General features: G+C 33.4%; 1 protein-coding gene across 2 annotated transcripts in view; it reads left to right on the top strand.

Annotated features, from left to right (window-relative positions):
* Nucleotides 1-22,109, top strand: part of LOC134530869 (KAT8 regulatory NSL complex subunit 1) — a 286,616-nt gene that overhangs the window by 141,289 nt on the left and 123,218 nt on the right. For both annotated transcript variants that reach the window (XM_063366135.1, XM_063366133.1), the window contains exons 4-5: nucleotides 6,709-6,924; nucleotides 21,488-21,595. In XM_063366135.1, the coding sequence (XP_063222205.1) occupies nucleotides 6,709-6,924; nucleotides 21,488-21,595 (324 nt within the window). The remainder of the gene's footprint in view (nucleotides 1-6,708; nucleotides 6,925-21,487; nucleotides 21,596-22,109) is intronic.

Raw genomic sequence — 22,109 nt, 5'->3', positions numbered from 1 at the left:
ACTTCAGTCCAACTAGGTTCATCACAGTAATCTGATTCTTCATCGTGAGGATGTTCATTCTTGATAGGAAATCCTGCCTTCCTATAACAATTTGCAATTGTGGAAGGCTTGACTCTATCCCAGGCCAAACACAGCCTGTGCATGGCCTGAAGAATGTTCCACTTCAATTCACTGGAGTCTTTCCCACTCTCCACCTTCCATAGAAGGTATTGCACAAGTTGCTTCTTGTAGTCCCTTCTAACTTGTGCAATAATCCCTTGATATAGGGGCTGCAAAGCACTGGTACAGTTAGATGGGGAAAAAGAGCACTTTAACATTTCTGAGTGAAAGGTTAACATTGTGGGCAGGACAGTGGTCAATAAACAACAGAACTTTTCTGTTCTGTACCCCCATCTTGGCATCAAAACTTTGTATCCATTCTTGAAAAAGGGATGCTGTCATCCATAAGTTTTTGTTGTTTTTATACTTGCAAGGAAGTTGTTTAATGTTTTTGAAGCATTTGGGTTTTCTATATTTACCAATAATAAGTGGCGTCAGCTTTTCGGAACCATTACTGTTAACACACAGCAGCACAGTAAAGTGTTCCTTGCTCTTTTTGCCTCCGTGGCATGTTTCACCTTTCACCTCCAGTGTTCTGTCAGGAAGCAGATTGTAAAAAATGCCTGCTTCGTCGGCATTGAAAATGTATTTTTCATCATATCCTGATATCAGCAATTCAAGTTCTTCCTTCCACTTGTCTTGAACTTCAACATTTACTGCTGCAGCTTCTCCACACACTTTAAGCGTACTTAAATTCCAACGTGCCTTGAATCGGTGAAGCCAGCCACCAGAAGCTTTAAAGTCGGTAATTTGTAATTTTAGGGCCTCTTCCTGTGCCTTTTGTTGGAGAATGTCCCCACCAATGGGAATGTTTGATGCCCGTGAATGCATCAACCAATCAAACGTCTTTTCAAGAGCATCATAGCGGGCGGTACGCAAACGTTTTCGATCTTGTGACATTAAATGTTTATTGTCTTCCAAACTGGATCGCTGTGTGAGAATTGTCGATAATGTTGATTTTGAGATACCGAACTTTTTAGCCACATCAGTCTTTTTATTTCCTTCATCTACTGCTTTTAACATTTCAAGTTTCATTTTCACATCAATCACCTTTCGTTTCCTAGAAGACTTGTTCAGTCGTACTGTTTTTTAAACTATAAAAACAAATGGACCCGACACCTGTAAAAATAAGTTATACTCGTAGTATAGCCACGTTTCTCAAACAAAAAACAAGGAAACGACCAGAGATGTGTGTGTAGCAATACTGTATGATGTAGAACTTTGCATCGGTTAAAACACGTCGTGCAAGCATAGAACATAGAGTAATGTCAGCGAACACCACAATGCAGCGCTTAAGTTGCTACACCAGTTTTGTGCATTAATTTCAACACTAGTCCATTGCAGTCATCTATGGCGCGTATTAAAATTAATAAGATGGCAGTTTGTGGGTGAATGGCGACGATTTTATCTGTTTGTCGTTTACCGTGCCGGGCAGAAAAGTGTTCGTTCAAATGAATATTTATAGAATATTTTAAAAATTTGAGCGAGAAAATTCTTACTAGTGAAATTTTTTTACGTTATGTTATATGGACATCTGACGGGACCAAAGGCATAGTTCGTAGTAATGAATTGTTCACTCTAATGAAGTTCATTAAAACTGTGTTTTACTGTACTTACTAGTTTCTCAACAGAAGTGGAAAACTTAATTTTTAAGCATTTTACAAATTATTAGTTATTAGCAGAACTGTGGCTATGTACAAAACAGTTGCAGGTAACGGAATGACATCATTTTGGACATGCGTTTTGTTCTCCCTTACAATACAATAATAATTCAGCTCACTAACTAGATACAAACTCATACAAAAATTAAATAATAGAAAGGAAAGAAAGAGGAACAAATAACATATTCATTAAATTTTTCACACCCTTATTGACAGTATACAAAAAATAAACAAAACAGTAATGGAATGACACTAATTGGTAACGGAATGACAACTTCATTGTGCTGTAATGACAGGGCAAGCAAAATGGTATTTATTCCTCTGATTGATAGTAGGTGACAGAAGTTTTTTTAACAATTTGGTCTGCTTCTACCCAACATTTCGTACACCGAGAATAATAGGGCCACATCTCAAAAAATTTTTTTTACATTTTTGTATATTTGTAATGTCTATGGCCATATCTATTCGGTATAACAAGGCCATATAGGTAGTACAATAAATATTCACCTGAGATGAGATGTGTCCTTATTACATTTTAAATTTGTAAAACAGAAATCAGAATAATACAGCCACATGTTGACATGCGGCCTTATTATTTGTACAGCTGAGGGTGGGTTGGAATACACTATGGCCATATTTTGACTTGTGCCATAGAAACAGTGCCGACATTATTCACTTCCTGATTGCTGAGGCTAAGAATAAACTTTCAATTATTCACTCTCCTGTAAAATTTACTTTTTTTGAGATGTGGCCCTATTATTCTCGGTGTGCGATTTATCTTCTTTAGCTGGAAATGCAAATATGTTCCTGAATTCATCACTTTTTCTTAGAAATGAGATTTCTAATGTTTCTGTATCAGTATCAGTAACCTTGCCCACAAAAAAATGAGTGCTTCTTTTTCCAGCATAGGATACCAAAGAAAAACCTCCTTGAAATAGCTTTGGATGTTTTTCAGGTTCCTGTTCAATATTACGATTTGTTAAAGATTGCTTTTTGAAATGATGAATCAATTTCTGGGATGATAATGAATAGTGCCGATGTGCAATTATGTATGGAGCAATTGGTATCACAGCATGGATATTTTTGATCTGTCCAACTGGAATTATTTTAGTTCACATATGATCCAAGTCATTCTTTTGCTCAGATATTTGAAGGCTAGAAACATACAAAATATGTATTCCATGGCATCGTTCATGTGTAATGTTTGCAAAGTACTCTGCATTCTTGACTGCATGTTGACCAGCTTTGCAGGCTGTCCATACTGCACGTTTAATGGTTCCACAAATCCCATCTACAACTCCTTTACCATGGGAGGTGGCAAAAAAGTGCCAAGAGACTGTTACCCCATAGCGTTCTTTAAAAAATGTCAAATTGCAAAATAGGAAACGCTGCTTAAATTGACTGGCAGCTCCATCACTCATGGGTTAGCAGAAATAATGTACTTAATTATTTAATCTAAGAAAGCATGCACAGAATACTTAAGAGTGATCAAGGTCATCACTAACAACAATGGAGTATCCACTATTTTCTGATTTCCAAGCATATGCTGTAAAGATTGTGATTTGTGCCTTTGACCAATGAGCACTCAGAACTTCATTCTGCTGCTGAACAGTGTAGTTTTCTGCAAAGTCCACTTGCACTAAAATGTCCTTTTCACTTCCCGAATTCTTCTTTTGTTCAAAATATTTTGACTGCTGTCGTTTAATGAACATATGTTGTAAGAAATGGGGTAGCAAATTGGATAGAACAAGACACTGATCAACCGTTCTAGTTCTTCAATCAAAATTACGCGTTGATTCATTGTCTTCCATTGATCCCACCGAACCACTTGCTGTAGCAATTCTTCATCTAAAGAGCACTTACCTTTAAGAAGTATATTTGCACATTTCTCACACTTGGACAACATACACTCTTCATTCTCCTAACTACACACTATAGTGTTAATTAAATCATGATATGTAATACCAACTTGTAGACTTTTTTCTCTTATTGCTCGTAAAAGCAACTTCACATTCTCGTGATAACGGCACAGACAAACATTGTGTGGTGTTTCTTGTACGGTACACACAAACTGGGGTCGCAAAGCACAAAACTTGGCCAGTTACACTGGAATGTTTGGAAACTCTCCTTCATATAAGGCATAAGCTTATGATCATGAACCTCTTCTGAACTTTACTTTTTTCACCAGTTTTAGCTTTAACAATCACCATCATCTTTCATTCCTGGAGATTGCCATGAAATGTCATCTCGAACATAAAATGCACAGATTATTTTGTACCCGGTTGTAAACACTAAATTTTATTTCTCCTGTAAGATGTGTTAGTCAAAAGTCCATGAGCAACTGCAAGCTCGGAGAAAACTTTTTTGCACTTACTTGGACTATTTGGTAAATGAGTAGATGCACGTTTAAAAGCTTTTTGTAATGTGTCCCGTGATTTATAAGGACTGGTAGCACTACTGTTGTGGGGATCATTAATAATTTCTACAACTATGTTTCCCAGTTTACTTCTACATTTCTTCTGATTAATTCTCTCTTTTTTTCTCAGCACCTTCAGCTGAGCAGAAGTCAAACTTCTGCGCTTTTGTTTTTTTCTTTCCTTATCTTTTTTCTTCATTTCATCACCTAAGCTTTTCTCCTTCAATCGTTGCCGGTACCGCTTCATCCTCTCAGCTACTGTGAGAGGCATGGCACCTTCCTTTCTCTGAATTCTCTCTAGGTCCTAAGTGCCAAGTACCTAGCTAATTGTCTGTAAAGTTTTCTTGTTAAAACTGTTTTCCCGCCTTTTCTTTGATCTATTAGGTACATTTACCGTATCTAACATTGCTACCAGTAGAGCAAACAAATATGTCTCAAACAATTAACTATAAAGCAAACAACAAAATAAAATTGTAACAAAGTAGTAGGCGTATGGTCATTCCGTTACCTTTTTGTGTCATTCTGTTACCATTTTATGTAATTCCGTTACCATATTAAAAATTTGCTTTTGAAATTAATATTTAAGTATTTGCTATAGGTATATTTCTTTATACACTAAACTATATTTACTTGCCTGTTTTTAACTTTGCATAAAATTTCTGTAGGTTTTCATAGGAAAAAATATGTTTTTCCTGGTAACGGAATGACAGAATGCAGTCATTTGAACATAAGTATTTTAGAAACATTATTTATTAAAAAAATTAGTTTTCACCCATTGGGTTTTGATGAATAAAGATAATTGTAATGTTTCTCATAACTATTTAATCTTTGTATTTACCTTTAATGAATTATATTTAATAGTTAAAAAATCTGCATTTTTCAAACCTTAAAATAATTTTGTTTATGTAATTTTATATGCATTTTTTAAATTTTAAATTCCAGCATTTTTCTAAAAATGAAAGTGATATTGAATTTAAAAGTACAGACTTCTAGCTTTCATAATTGGTTATAAGTTTGTTAATAACTAGGTACACTTTTAATTTTTTTTCCACCATGTCCACATTCTCATGGAACTTTCCTTTGTTTCACTTGGGAAATAGTTCCTTTTTTATTTTGACCTTTTTTTCAGTAATTTTATGGGAAGTTAGGAATTCCCAGGATGTTACACATCTGGCAGGGATGTGCAGACGTATCATTCTAAGTACAGTGATAATGAGTAATGAATTGGATTATCAGTGAATCTTAATTAAAAGCATGTTTTGGTAAATATATCTATTGTAAATACACATATAACTGATAACAAAATATTTGTGTAGTGATTTTTTGTTCTGATTATTTAATCTAATAGCTAATTTAACTGAAATTAGTAATCTTTGATATGATACTGATGTATTTATTATGAGTTTTACCTAGGAACCCATAATCAATCTTATATAAATCTCTCAAAATTATTTTGGCTGTGTGTTGTATTATTTTGCATTTGTGCATTTTTTGTTTCTAATGCTACATTTGCCTCAATTTATTACAAAAAGGTGTGGAATGTTAAAGAGTCACAAATTTTTTTATATTTTTATCCTAGTAAACCTTTTTTAGGACTAAACCAAATTATAACATTTGAATGCTATAAGCTGAGGAAGTTGCTTGATTTAAACCACAATGTTTTAAACTAAGCATTATATATATAAAAAAAATTTTTGTAATCTATTTTTAAATAGAATATCTTAATAATTTTTAATGAAAGGTCTATTGCCTTGCTAAAATAACAACAAAATTGCTCATCGATGTTTCTTGTGATTTATAGAAACAAAAAAATTATATAATAATCAAGATCTTATCATGTTACCATCTGAATCAGTAGTAAATCATACCCAGCTAAATACTGCTCTCAAATTAAATATATTAAATAGTTCATTCCTATTCTGTGGGAAATACCAGACTGTAAATCCCCTTGATGTGAGAAACACTTATTCTATAGAGAATCCTCTTACTGTAGTGATATACACTTTCTGTGGTTGTCCCAGTCAGATAGATTTGCTGATGTTAAGTGCCTTAATTTAATAACTTTTCTGGTTCAACGTGAGTGGCAAAGAGCAGGATTTTGTATGGCTTAAATTTGAACATGCTGAGAACCAAAATAGGTAACACATTTTTTAAAAAACGGTTTTAAATCTAAAAACATGGTTTAAACCATCAAAACCAAGTGCTTTGATTGTAAAAAAAATTCAGTTTTTTTCCAACCCTGTAAACTGAAGAGGTGAGTTTTTTGGGGAAGGGATGGAGAGGAGTTTATTTTGTTCTTGTGAAAGATTTGTGTGTATTAGTAATTGAAATAATCTAAAATAGATCATATATTACTGTAACAAAATATTTTACATTACTGGTTCACTTAACTTTTCACCTTTATTTTTATATTTTTATCTTCCCCCATCCCTCTGTTTGGGCGTTTGATGATTGAGTAGCGTGTTACATTACCTGTAAAAGATGTGTTTTTATTTAGCTGAATAAAATGGAGCTGTGATGTGAATGTTGCAGACACAAGTGCGAGCGCACACTACAGCTGCATAATGCACGGAGCGGAGTGGCAGCAGCGCATCCTGCGCACGAGCGTGCGCATGGTGAGGGTGTGCCCTAGCGGTGCGAGCAAGGACTCGATGGGCAACCGCGAGCGCCTGGCCAGGAAGCAGGAGCATCAGCGTCGCAAGTACACCAGCCGACTGAAGAGGGCTGCAGCGAGCATGCTGTCCGCCAGTGAGTCCTCACCTACGGACAGGGAATAATTGACATTACTTTTATTGCATACAGCTAAAGTGTTTAACGTCACAGGAGTATGGAAAGATCTATTTTTTTTAAACTTCATGGTTTGTCTCCTGACGCTTGTGTACAAACATAATAAAATCGTGAATAAAGCTGGGTTCTGCAAAAGTGTCTCTTACAATTACAAGTAATTCTTCAATAATGGATTTTAAACTTTTTCTGGACCCAAAACTATAATTTTGTGTGTGTTAGTCATAAGATACTGCAGTGTAAATATTATAGCAATTATTTTCTGTATTTTCTGAAAGAAAAAAAATAATTTTTACATTTATTGTTGTGTAAGTCAATAACCCGGAGCTTCGCTAAAGCAATTTCAGGTATTACTGATATTTTGTCATTGTGAGAAAGGTATGTGATTAATTACAAACATTTTTACTGAATAGACACACTAAACTGTCAGGTGTATAATAGATTTAATTTATATAGGAAAACTATTTGAGAATTTTAACCTCATTTCATTTTGAGATTATACCACTGTTTTCACTTAAACAATTTATTTTGGTTATAGCTGTGCTTAGAATAATTCAATAATTTCATCTTATTACAGATACCTACATTATTTTAAAAGTTGTGAAACAATGCATATGTTTGGTATTACTTAAATAAAATTCTAAATTTTTCTCCCCTCTCCTCTATTTCAACAGGTGAGCCTATGTAAAAATTCAGAACTACAGATTTAGTAAATGTGGCACTATCTATTAACCAAATAAAACCAATTTTACCACAGATGTGAAATCTAAAATATTTATTATGTAAACTTACATTTATTTGGATTTAAGACTATCTTGCTAATGCTGATTTAGTGGATTCCATTTTTTTTAATTTTTAAAATAATATTCACCCATGTTCAAATTAAAAGGTGAGATTTCAGAGAAAGTTGAATAAGATGGGTAGTTTAAGATGGGTATGTTTATTAATCACTGCCTATGAGAAGATTATATTTTTCAATGTTAAAAATCATATTTACAACATTTCACCTCTTACAAAGTAGACTCAGCAAGTAGTAAAAAAGAGTAGATAGATTTTACATCTTTATACTGAATATATATATATATATATATATATATATATATATATATATATTCATTTCTATAGAATTGAACTTTTATAGTTTGTTTGTTTAATCCGAAGATGGTCTTTCCAAAATAAAGAATTTTAATGAAGGTAGGTAATTTATTTTCCTCACATAGTCAAAACTTACATGTCCTACACAAAGTAGGGCCGAAAGAAACTTAACCCATGTGATCGCTACTAACAGTTTTGTACCTTCACAAAATATTGTCCCTAGCAACTCCGTAGTCTAGGTACGAAGATATAAGGGAAATAAGTCCCAGTGGACTAGCGAACCCCCTGGCCAAATGCTGCACGTCTGGGGCCTTCGAATTCAAGTTAAATAGTCTGAAGGATTCTCCTACAAAGGTTCATACTTACTGCAGCATGGCCCCGGCACCCAGATGTGAAATTATCCGCCTTGATTCACATTTACTGTTATTTGTGAGCAGCTACCCCCGCATGTCCTTTCGGCACAGTACTTGAATGACTAATGAGGCTGTGTACAACTGCGTGGCAGGTGCACGACCTCCCCAACCAGTCACAGCACAGCACTCACAAAACATAGCAGTATGCAAATTTCTGATCCCTCGCAACAAAGCTTTTTCTACAAGAAAAAGTTACCCACTCTTTTTGTATTGGCCGGCATAATTACGTGATAGATAATTGTTTCTCTTGGAAAGGACACCTGCTGATTTTTCCATCAAAAAAATACATACAGAAACGGCCAGAAAGCCTTTGCAGCTGAAAAATCATTCAGAAATATGCCTGTCCATCATTCTTCCTTATATCAGCACTATACACAAATGTCCCAGAATTTCAATAAATATCAATGTAAAATATAGGCATGAAAAGAATATTGAAAGCAAATAAAATACTGAAAAAAATTACAAAAACAAGCAATTACTTAGCAAACAAAGTGAGAACCAGTAAAATTACAGTTAAACAAGCTTTTCCAAATAAAACAATTACATATCAAAATTATAAGAATATTAAAATAAATAATAAAATCACGTATGAAAAACTAGGCCCCTATGACTTTGGCTTTTATCAGCGAATATTAGTGCATTACTTAAAACTAGTGGTGCACCGATATGACTTTACCGATTACCGATTATGAGAGCAATAATCGGCAGATACCGATTCAGTTACAGATTTTAATGAACAAATTTTTTTAAGTGTAATAATGCACACAAAAATTTTTATTCCCATGTGAATTTAATAACAAGATTAGGTAAAACGGAGAATACATTTATGTATAAAAATATATAAAATACACTATTATGTCATTGTAAAGTGTAAATTAAATTAACTTCTATTTATATTTGTTATTGTAAACAACATGAACTACAGTCTAATAAGTAATAACTGTAATTTACAATGGGTAAGTTTTTGTTGAGGAAAACTAGCATTATTATCGACTATCGCATAAGGTTGCATATCTTCACAAATCATTTCAGCTATTAACTGTGTCAGTTCTAATGCTCTCGGGTCATTCACATCATACAGTATTTTCTTTTCCATGATGTTTATTTTTGTTTGAGTCAATTTCATTACAGTAGAGCTTCATTATAAAGAACATGAAGGGACCAAAATTATGGCAGTTTGTCATAATGAAGTTCTTTATGCCGAAATCACAATGATTGCCTGATTTGGTTTTTTTAACATACAGTAAAACCTCGTATTTACGTTCTCGTTATTTACGTTTTCCCGCAAATAACGTCATTTTATGTAGGTCCGTTTTATTGTACATTAACTTTCGTGTTGCATTTTCCCTGAAATTACACCGCTACGTAACCAAAAAACCCGGAATGTACGTTTCAAAACACGGTAAAAATGTAAATACTCGTCACGTTAGTCATAGATGTGAAAAGTTTGAAGTAGTTCGCCTATTGTCTGTAACCTTTCGTTTTGATGTATCGACAAGTTCTATGGTGCCTCTCCTCTACTAACGTTTTAATCTTTGCTGCCATAGAGAACTTTCGTAGCAGAACCACAAACGGTTTTATTTATGGTGTCATAGAGCACTCTCGTAGCAGAGCATAGTCCGAAGCGCTGAGCTATCGATACTACCGGAAAGCGCTCATACACAGTACGTATATTTAGTAGTGCTGCATTATGTACAGTACATATCTATGATGGCTTTCATTTTTTACATTAGTCAACGTCCGTTTTGGTTAGCACGTGTTTTTTTATCGTTCACAATATTATTTATGGCAAGATTTTGATTGAAGATGGATAGGTATAAAGTTCCACGAAATACTTTATCTATTGAAGATAAAATTAAAATTATTGAGAAGTTTGACAAGCATGTGGGTACCCGAGTGGTTTTGGCCAAGGAACTGAATATTCCTGTTAGTACTTTAAACACAATAATTAAAAATAGGTGTTCTATTGAAGCAAATGCTGCCCAATGCGGGCCTAGTGCGAAGAAGCGCAAGTACGTGAAAGACTCTACATTTAAAGAACTTGAAAGTTTGTTGTATGAGTGGTTCATTTGTGCTCGCTCTTCAAATCTTCCAATCAATGGCAACGTACTACGCGAGAAAGCAAAAGTCATTGCTTTGAGGCTTGGAATTGATGATTTTTCAGCTTCTAATGGATGGATAGACAGATTTCGCCAGCGCCATAATGTTGTTTATAAGGTTGTGTGTGGTGAAAGCAAGAGTGTGGACGAGGAAACTGCTGATGTTTGGAAAAACACGTCGCTCAAGGAACAGTTGGAGGGGTACTCAGCTAAAGATGTTTTCAATGCTGATGAGACAGGTTTGTTTTACTGTGTATTGCCTAATAAAACATTATGCTTTAAAGGGGAAAAATGCCATGGTGGCAAGCTGAGCAAAAATCGCATTACCATTCTCTTACTTACAAATGCTGATGGTTCTGAAAAATTTCCGTTGTTTGTAATCGGCAAATCAAAAAAACCACGTTGTTTTAAAAACATTAAAACTTTGCCAACTTTGTATGAAGCAAACAATAAATCCTGGATGACAGGGTCTCTTTTTCAGCAACAGATCCAAGCTTTTGACAGAAAAATGGCGCTGCGTAACCGAAATGTCTTGCTATTCATTGATCAGTGCCCTGCCCACAAAATAAACATAGAGCTGAGGAATGTGAAGATTGTGTATTTCCCTGCGAATTGCACAAGCACACTCCAGCCCCTAGATCTGGGCATCATCAACTCTTTCAAGTGCTATTACCGCAAATGCATTGTATCCAGAGCAGTTGCCATGCTGGACAATGGCAAGGACCCAACACAAATGAAAATAAATCTACTAACTGCACTACATTTCGCAGCAAGAGCATGGAAGGAAGTTACACCAGAAACTATAACCAACTGTTTCCAGAAAGCTGGTTTCTTTGTTGACAGTGGACAGAGTGCTGGATCCAGTGAAAACTTGCCTGGAGCAGATAAAGTGAAAGAAGAATATCTGCAACTTTCACAAAATGGAGACTTCACTGACTATGTACAACTGGATGATAATGTTGTAACTTGTGAAGTCCAGACTGTGGAGGACATTGTTGATAGTCATCTGGCAGAAAAACAAGAAAGTAGTGAAGATGATGATTCGGAAGTGGAAACTCCCATACCGACGACGATCGATGCACTTCAAGCCCTACAGACTCTAAGGAATTATATTCTCAGTGCACCAAACAGTGAAAATGCAGTTGATGCACTTCATTCCTTGGAAAAAGAAATTCAGACCATACAAACTGAACAAAAGAAAAGTCAAACAAAAATTTCAGATTTCTTTAAAAAGTGTTGAATTTATACTAGTATGTACCTATAAAACTGTACTAGAGAAAATTTAATGTAGGCTTTATGTTGCATTGTTTTTTATATTTAAGAAAATTATATTTTTGCAGTGCCCTAAATGTGTTGTAAACAACTATTGTTTGTCTTGTAGCACCAGTAAATGCTGATACATTTTTTTAAGCTAAAATTTAGCATTAACTGCCAATAAAAGTGCTTTCCCACAATTTACACTTTCCCGCAATTTACACTTTTTCCTTGGGGTTCCTTGAAAAGTGCAAATAAGGGGTTTTACTGTAACTCAATCTTGTTAAAAAACAAAGTAGAAAATCTAATACCAATATGAGTGGTACAAGCATCAATTACTTTAACAGCTATACTTTGGGATCAAGATACATACATACTACATACATACTAGTATGTATATGTACAATACAGAAATACTACGTAGGTAAGTTGTTTGCCAAAACAGTAAGCCTACCTTTGGAATCAAGACAAGCTGTTTGCAAAAATGCTGTAATAAATCAAAAATATAAAATTTAAAAGTTAGGAAAAAAAATTTTCATTTAATTGTCTCCCAAACTGGATCGCTTGGTGAGAATTGTGGATAATGTTGATTTGGAGATACCGAAATTTTTAGCCACATCAGTCTTTATTTATTTTATCTACTGCTTTTAACATTTCAAGTTTCACATCAATCGCCTTTAGTTTCCTAGAAGACATGTTCAGAAGTACGGTTTTTTAAACTATAAAAACTAATGGACCTGACACATGAAAAAATAAGTTATACTCGTAGTATAGCCACGTTTCTCAAACAATAAACAAGGAAACTACCAGAGATGTGTGTGTAGCTATACATTATGATGTAGAACTTCGCATCTGTTAAACACGTCGTAGGAGCATAGAACAAAGAGTAATGTCAGCGAACACCACACGCAGCGCTTTAGTCGCTACACCAGTTTTGTGCATTAATTTCGACACTAGTCCATTGCAGTCATCTATGGCGCGTATCAAAATAAATAAGATGGCAGTTTGTGGGTGAATGACGACGATTTTATCCGTTTGTCGTTTGCCGTGCCGGGCAGAAAAGTGTTCGTTCAAATGAATATTTATAGAATATTTTAAAAATTTGAGTGAGAAAATTCTTACTAGTGAAATTTTTTTACGTTATGTTGTATGGACATGTGACGGGACCAAAGGCATAGTTCGTAGTAATGAATTGTTCGCTTTAATGAAGTTCGTTAAAACGTTTTACTGTACTTTTCTTGGAATCCCATCTGTATCACAATCATCGGTGGTTACATTAGCACACTTCTCCACTAATTTATCAGTATGCATTCACTTGATGTGGTTCCATAGGTTAATAGTATTGTATTGGTCAGTCCACTACAACCACCACGTGAAATTACCGTTTTACAATGTTATCATGTTGCTTTATTTTGTTCACTTAGGTTTATAGAAAAATGTTTCCACTCTTCACTTTTTTTCTTCTTACTCACCATCTCACTATAATATTATATAAATTATACAAAACCAATTCTAGCACATGTGATTTTATTTATGTGGACTGAATTTGTAAAATTATTAGGGACTAACTGCAATACCCGGCGTTGCCCGGGCTGAACACAGGGTGAGGGTGACCTTTTTCGAAATCAGATGTAGTAAGTAATGGTCTTCTTAATTTGAATGTCAAGTGTGCAAAATAATTTATATCACTTTCAGATCCTGACATGTTCTGACAGTGTATAGTTATTTACCAGTATATATATAAAAATTGGTGGTCTGTATGTAATCTAGACTATATAAAGCACTGTAGAAAAAAGCTGAAAAATATGAGATTAATAATATTGAAAAGATTCCATTATCTAGCTAATGCTCGGAATGCATTGCAATGCCTCATTCAGTTTTGTTTTGTAATATGTTTGAAGTAGTCACACATATACAAATCATCTATCCATCTCTATAAATATATTTATTTATCTCTATCTATATATATATATATATATATATCTATGTATCTCTCTCTCGAAAGAGAACAGATATTCGAAATTTCTGAAATTTTCGAAATTTTGTGGCTTTTTCCTTAGAGGACCCTGAATGGCTCGGAAACACTCAAAATCTTGAGAGAATAGATTTTTGAAATTTTGGGGCTTTGACTCCTTGTGGGGGAGGGTAGTTTGAGGACCCCAAATGGCTCGGAAACACTCTAAATAGTAAAAACGTTTTTTTAAATTTAAGAAATTTTTGAAAATTTTTGAAATTTTGGGGTTTTGCATTTCCCCCTCCCCTTCCTAAATTTGATGGGGAAGTCGACTTTGGGTAAAAGTTCCACTTTGCCCCAGACACTTTAGTTCGTAATGACTTAATTTTAATATAATTTCCTCCAAATTTTCGAAATTTTGAAGCCTTTACTTTTGTGGAAAAAAAAAGGGGGGGGGGGGAGGTGGAGGTTCAGGACCTCGAATGTTTCAGAACACTCCATCTTGAAAGAATAGATATTTTAAATTCCTGAAATTTTAGAAATTTTGGGGTTTTGCCCGCAGAGGGGGGTGGGGGATTTAAGGACTCTGAATGGCTTGAAAACACTTAAAATTGAAAGAGAAAGATTTTTAAAATTTTTTAAACTTTCGAAATTTTGGGGCTTTGACCTTTGGGAAAGGGGGGGGGGGGGTGAGGTTGAGGTCACCGAATGGCTCGGAAACACTCCAAACCGAAAGAGATATAAAGGAATATAAGAATGTAGGCATTTACTGTACTCCTATCTACCATAATAACAATATTGACAAATAGAAAAAACTTATTACCTACCTATGAATAATTTTCTAAATAAATTAATAAATAACTCTATGTTTAAGAATTTACGTACATACATAATATTAAACTTCAAGCTATACACACAAAAAAAAACTAAGGATGTTTGTGAAACTATTTTTTATTTAAGTCATAATGTTTAAAACATTTGTAGGATTTGTTTATATGTAAAACTGTGGTGGCCATATTCCGCTTATCCAAAGGAGTATAGAAATTAATATTGATTTCACTCCCTGCACACACCACAAATCTTTGAATTAAGTTAAAAAAAAAAAACATAGTCCAAAATTAAACAAAAAGTATAAATAACGACCAATTTGACAAAGAAATTTGTACTACTCGAATGACAATGTTAACATCCACCTGAAATTTAATAGAAGTAGGTAGGTAAGAATATATATAAGAAATTAAATGAAATTAAAACATACATAAATAAAAATATCAGACACTCAACTAAACTTAATGTTTAATATGAAATAAAGGAAGAAGGCAATTACACGTAACTACTTTAATTAATAAAAAAAAAATCAACCTACCTGAAATAGTAAAATTCCATTTTTTTAAATTTTTTTTTTATATACATAATTGACAAATATTTCTGGTCTTCGGTCTCGGCAGCCTAAGAGACACTTGATGCTCAGCAGATAAATTATAAACACTAAACCAAACTCCTTGCAAATAAGTAGGTACTGTAAAAAAATAACAAAATTGACAAATAGAAAATATTAGTAGGCCCTACCAACCTATAAATAAATTTAGAAGAAATTTATAAGTTTAAGAATTTATGTACCTATATAATATTAAACTTGAAACTATCCACACAATAAAAACTTAAGAATTTTAGTGAAACTAATTTATTTTATTTGTCATAATACCTAAAAAAAAACGTGTTTCCAAAATGAAACAAGTATAAATAATGACCTATTTGACAAAAAAAAATTGTACTTCTCGAATGACATCGAAAACATACTCGTGAAATTTAAAAGAACTATGGGTGCCCTAGGTAGGGAGAAAATATAGGCCTATATAGAAGAAATTAAATAAAAAAAAACATATGTAAATAAATTTATCTTGCGATCAACCAAACAAAATGTAACAATAGAAAATTACGTAATTTTAGAGGTATTTACAAAATTCCACTGGAACCGTACATAAAAATGAGCCTATGTCACTTTCCAGCCCATGAAATTATCTCTCTGCAAAATTTCATGGCGTAGCAAACAAACACTCGCTTTTATAATATTAGTTAGGATGTGCAAATTATAAAACGATTAATAAAAAAACTAAGTGTCATCTACTGGTGTATTGAGGTACTACGATCCAGATCTTTAATTTTTCTTACTCTGCTCAATTCCTTACAATAGCAAAACGTAACGTAATGGCTTGAAAGCTATTGCTGGGCAGACATAGAGGAATGACACTAACAATTTGTATATCAATGACACACATTAAATAAAATTAAGATATATTTTTTGAACCCATTTAAAGATTATTTTTTTAGACAAAATATAGCCTATGTCCATCCCCAGGATATAATCTATCTCCTTGCCAAATTTCATTACGATCCGTTCAGCCGGGAAAAGGTAACGGACAGACAGACATACAGACAGACAGAATTGCTTTCGCATTTATAATATTAGTATTGATGTGTGAGTACCCGATATTTTCGGGTACGGTTCAAATCCACAATTACCCAAACGCGGAATCGTTGTACGTACATGGATTTGAACAGTATTACGAATATTCACAAAAGTTATAAATTAATTTAATACGACTCAAAAATACTAGCAGTGAAAAATAAAATTAGACTACTATTACATAAGTATTTATAATATGTATCGAAGAAAGATATGTAAATTAAATAATTAACACAGTTACATTAAAAGAATTTCGAGATTTCGAGAGCTTAAACCATAATTACGAATTTCGTCGTATAGCAAACTTTAAACTTAAAACAATTAGTACATACCTACAAAAAAAAAGTCTTGGCTATTTATTGGAGAAAAAATGGTTTCCTTGCTGAAACGTTTATAAAACTGAGATTTCACTGTAGCGTGCAGTTTATTACGGTTGAGTTGGAGAATCGAATATGTTTTGGTTTTCATATTTGAAAGTGTTTATTATTAATCATGTTTACATAATTATAAACAGTTCAATCTCAGTGTAATAAATAATTGCCGGTAGTTACAGTTAGAAAAAAGAGAACAAACATTATTTTTAAAATAATCGGTTATTTTTAATTATTCTGTGCTTAATATTCGGAATCGGATTCATATCTCAAATATTGCCAGGGATTCGAATCGGTTTCGAACCAAACTGAAAATCAAGGATTCGCACATCCCTAAAAATTATAAATACTTTTTCACTTTTCATGTCACACACAAATAGCACAACTGATAATGTTGCCAAAGACGCCCATAAGTAGGTAAAACGCAGTGATAAACTCTATAATGTATCAGGACTGCGATTATGAACAGCTACTACGACTTGAAAAGATCGATTGTCATAGAATCCACTGTAATTGCTTGTGGTATTTCGATTGCGTGCCATATATTTTACGTCTCTGGCTGTAGGTAATGTACAAGGCCACTAAACAAGAGACAGAACAAAAGACGAAACGTAAACAAACGGTAGGAAAAATGTATTTTTTATTGTTTGAGGCAAAGAGAATTATTAAACTTAACGAAATATCTATAATCATGATCTGATGGAGTTAGATGAATTTTGTAATATATAAAAATATTACAGTATTTTGTCCTAAAATATCTAACAAAATATTACACGGTAAAAACCTACTTAATTATGCCGGGCTGAGTATAGTTAACACTTTGCACAAATGCGGTATGTATTGTATTATTAAAAACGTTTCACTTCATTTCAGATAATTTATCTGAATCGCAAAAAATGGTAATATAATATCCTTTTTAGTTAACACTTAAGATTAAATGAAACACGTAGATAATCTGCAAAGTAATCGTTAAGGTAATCGCCGATAACGATTAATCGGAAAGTACCCATAATCACCGATTATGATAAATCGGTATCCGCGTCGGTGCACCACTACTTAAAACAATAATGCCACGAAATTACTTTGCAAAGCTGGGTTGGGCAGGGATCTGCAACTCTACATACTATAAAAACTAACATACCACTGTTTCACTGCCTACAGGGTTGAATTTCGAAAAATGGTACACGCACTATCTTGTTGTTTATTTAATTTAATCATTCTCGGTTTCTGACTTCTAACTTTAATTACTTTGCAGATATAATTATTTCATGATAAAACTAATCTTACCCATGTACACTCCAAGGGGCAGAATCCTCCAAAGTGATAAAATAAGTGTGTGCAGATAATAATTGTTATTATTCTTACCAAAAATTAGTCTCAATTAATTTCAGAGATTCAATTATTTAAAATAAATCTAATTAACACCTTTTCACTCCCTTATAAGATAAGTTTTGATAAATGGAAAAAAAAGAATAAAAAGAAGAAGAAACACAATGCTACATACATGCAAGTTGTTCTTAGTTATTACCTCTAGTTCTAATTAAATCTGAGGTGTTCATTTTTCATTTTAAAACTATACTAACCCCTTCCTATCCAGGGTAAATTTCGTAAAAGGAATTTCTAGTTTATTTGTTATTAGATGCCGAGACATAATTATTCATCTTAAAACCAAATTTACCCCCTTTTCACCCCTTTAGGGATGTAATTATGTAATTATATAAAGTCTAGTGTTTAAGTTAGCCAAAGGCTGTACTAATAAAAAAGTTTCATCAAAATCCATCATGTAATTCTAGATTGATGCTGAAACAAACAGACACAAATTTTATTAAATACTAGCTGCCCGACCCGGCTTCGCACGGCTATACTAATGGAAAAAAATGAAGCCACATCTCCCATTTACAGTAATGGTAAAAAAAAACTCAGTGAAAATTTATTACAATGCTGTATAATGCACCAGAGAGAAAATAAATAGCACCGATGGTTTCCCAACTCGTGCACGCAACGTACAACTGATGGACCCGTACTTCGCTACGACAGTATACAGGCAGATCACTCTTGCACCGCTCATTATACATGCCACTCCTTGTGGGTACGCCACTGCCGCGCGATGCCCGTTGCCATGGAGACGCAGAAGGCATGAACAATGCAAAATACTGTTCTCATGCAGACAAAGTACCCACTGTTGCCTGGTTTTAACCACCTATGCTATGGGATCTAATTTTCGGAAAATGTCATCCTGCGTAACATAAGGAACATTACTGTGAAGTTTCAAGTCTGTAAAATATATATACTTGAAAAAAAAGGGCAATTTTTGATATTTAAAGTACTTGCAAAATTTCAACGGTGATGAGGACTGCACTAACAATGAAATAGCCGTTGCCATAGAGACGAATGAAGCATCAACAAAGCAGCAGCCGTTGCCATGGTGATTTCCTACCAAAAACTGGAAATAAAAAAAAAATTAGGGGTGGACTACCCCTAACATTTAGGGGGATGAAAAATAGATGTTGGCCGATTCTCATAGATACCGGATAAGCACAAAAAATTTCATCAAAATCGGTCAAGCCGTTTCGGAGGAGTATGGCAACGAAAACTGTGACACGAGAATTTTATATATAAGATATTTCCTAGTTCTAAATATTTATAGCCATTTCCAGTGGTTTTTTCATAATATAATTCTTGTATCAACATTTATCTGGAACAGTTTATTATTAGTATAGATTTGATTCATATTGGAGATGCACCAAACTCCCAAATGCCATTTAATAGATGACTTGAAATAGGGTGGAGCCAAGCAGGTCAAGTAACGGCCGTTTGAAGCTCCACTAGCAACTGTGGGATACACAATGTAAACAGTCACTGCTAATGGAATAAGCTGTGTTGAAATGGTTTTCACAAAATCATTATTAATTTGAATGAATTTTAAGTTGGTTAAAGGAATTAGCATTGTCGAGGATTTGGGAAGCCAGAGGCTTAAATAAAGAGAAAAGTTTTTATACTTCCACATATTATGTGAATGATGACACGCAGTAAGGATGTGTTTTTGATAACCTGTTGCTATCCACGCAAAGAAAAGGAAAATTTTAGATTTATTTGTTATCGTGGGGAGGAAATAACTCATGGTTTTGAAATCTCTTGCAGTGCACATAGTTTTGAATTATGTTTTGTGTGGAAATTTTGCAGTGCTTATGTGTTGACTATATGGAAATTGTTGGCTGATTAATAAAAAAATAGTTTACTGCAAAATAAATCACCAGTAAATAACTCAGAAAATCCATATGCCTTCTAGAACCAAGATATCCTTACTTAAAAAAAACTAGTATACACTTTTTTATTCTAAAGCACATATTTTTGAAGTCAAAATTGACTTTTAATGGCTAAGAACTCCAATCACACATAAGTATTTGAATATAATTTTGATTCAAATATCTTTTATATAGGTAACTCAAAAATGTTAATTGTTTTTTTTTTTTTTTAACTGAGATACATATGTTACTACAACAAAATTTTTTTTGGCCCCCTGTTCATTGTGATTGTGATTACTCAGGAGTGTCACCACTTTTTGATGGGGAAAGAAAATACAAAAAGGGGACTCTATTTTGGTACTTCTAATGTTCATTGAGTTCCCCCCCCCCCCCCCCCCCCCCCCCCCCCCCTCCAATTCACCAAGTCATTTAAAAATTCCTGCTGCATTCTGAAATACCTAATAGTGTGGAGGGAAATAAAGTCCAAGGAAATGGTTAGGTAAAAACATAAAAAATTTTTTTTGAACAAGTATGTAATAATTATAATCGTAACATTGAACTCGGAAATACCATTTTTAGACATCTCTATTTTTACGGAAAAGCCTATTCATAATTACCACTCCTAGGCCATGCTGCAGGTGTTGACCTCTTCAATCTTCATGATTTAGCTGTGTATAAGCTATAAGACTTATGCAATGTATAATTGTAGGATCTAGAAAAATGAATACTTATAAACCTTGCCAACTTGTTTGCTACACTTGTTTTGTCTATTACTGAGTTGTATTACTACATCTAATTAGATAGTAGTCATAGATTCGAATGTGGCATGCCCTTTGTACTGTCAACATAAGTACATGTTTTAATCTTACTTGTAGTGTTTAATTTTCATTGATCTAAATGTTAATATCCCGTAAAAACATGTAACTGTCTTTTAGTAAATAGTTCTCAGACATGAGCACATTTATTTTTGTGTTCTAGCCTACTTACATTTGATTGGTAACAAAGTTTTCTGCTTGCGGAGATTTAATATCCTAGGCGATGTGAATATAAAATTAAAGGGAACGGTATTCCTTAAAATATTTAACTCCACAATTAAGGTTTTTGTAATCTGCAGTGACAAAGTGTTTACAGCACACATACACGTTTGCTGACAGTTGTACTGTGGCGATCGTTCCTGAAAATTTTCATTTACTCAAAACGTTCATTTTTTAAAAGTGTGGAATACTTTTCAGGTATAAAAAAAGAATTCTTACAGTCAGAGAAAAACAAAATTGTACAATTATTCTAACACTTTAACAAAAAGATATTAAGACTTCCTTGTGGCCATATGCAGCATTAGGCAGCGAAGTGACAGCTTTGTGCGCAATGAATTATTTTATTTTACTGTCATTACTATTCATTGAGAGGTTTTTTTGTAGCTTTATTCAGAAGCTCTTGTGCATTAGTTGTCTCACAAAATTTTTATCATATATTTTCTAATCATTTTTTTTAATTTGAGCTATATGCTAGTTATCGTAATTGTTATGATTACTTGTGGATATACTGCTATTCAATAATATTTAATAAATATATTTTGAAATTTGTATGCAATTCATAAAGCAGTACATGCTTTGTGATAATTTGTTTCAGAAATAAAGCGCAAGTTGACACGAGGTCGCAAGTCAAAGAATGTGGATCGTATCAACCATCCTTTACAAAGACTGAGGCAGAAGAGGCATAGCCCGAAGCTGTCTATTGGTTTGTGTTGTATTGATGTGATTTATTCAATGTTTTTTTATTCTATTCAGATCTTTGCTGCTATTCTCTTTACTTGTACAAGCTTGCATTTTGGGTTGTGGAAATGGCATGTGGTTTATTTAAATAATACTGGAATTTGTGTTAGAATAATCATATTTTTCTGAGCTTCTATTCACATATAAACAAAGAAGGATTGCACCTTGATTCTTAAAATTATCTTGCATTTTAACATAATTAAAAAAATTACACGAAAAATCCATTAACAAAAAATGTTTTACAAAATAGCTGCATGAATAATGTTAACTTAGATAATCGTATTCAACAAAAAAATAATTTCAAGCAAAATTTGATCTGATATTTTTTTCAGTCCAAGTATTATTGTTAGGGATTACAAATTTTTAAGAAATTTCTTAGAAATGTTTTGGTTCAAATCTTTTAACAAAGTAGACGGATGTTGTTTACTCAGCTGTTACCACAGTGGTTTTATGTGTCGTTAAGTTTTATAATTAATAAA

The sequence above is a fragment of the Bacillus rossius genome, chromosome 3, assembly GCF_032445375.1.
Source record: "Bacillus rossius redtenbacheri isolate Brsri chromosome 3, Brsri_v3, whole genome shotgun sequence".
In the NCBI taxonomy this organism is placed as follows: Eukaryota; Metazoa; Arthropoda; class Insecta; order Phasmatodea; family Bacillidae; genus Bacillus; species Bacillus rossius.
This window is presented reverse-complemented; position numbering and strand designations above follow the sequence as displayed.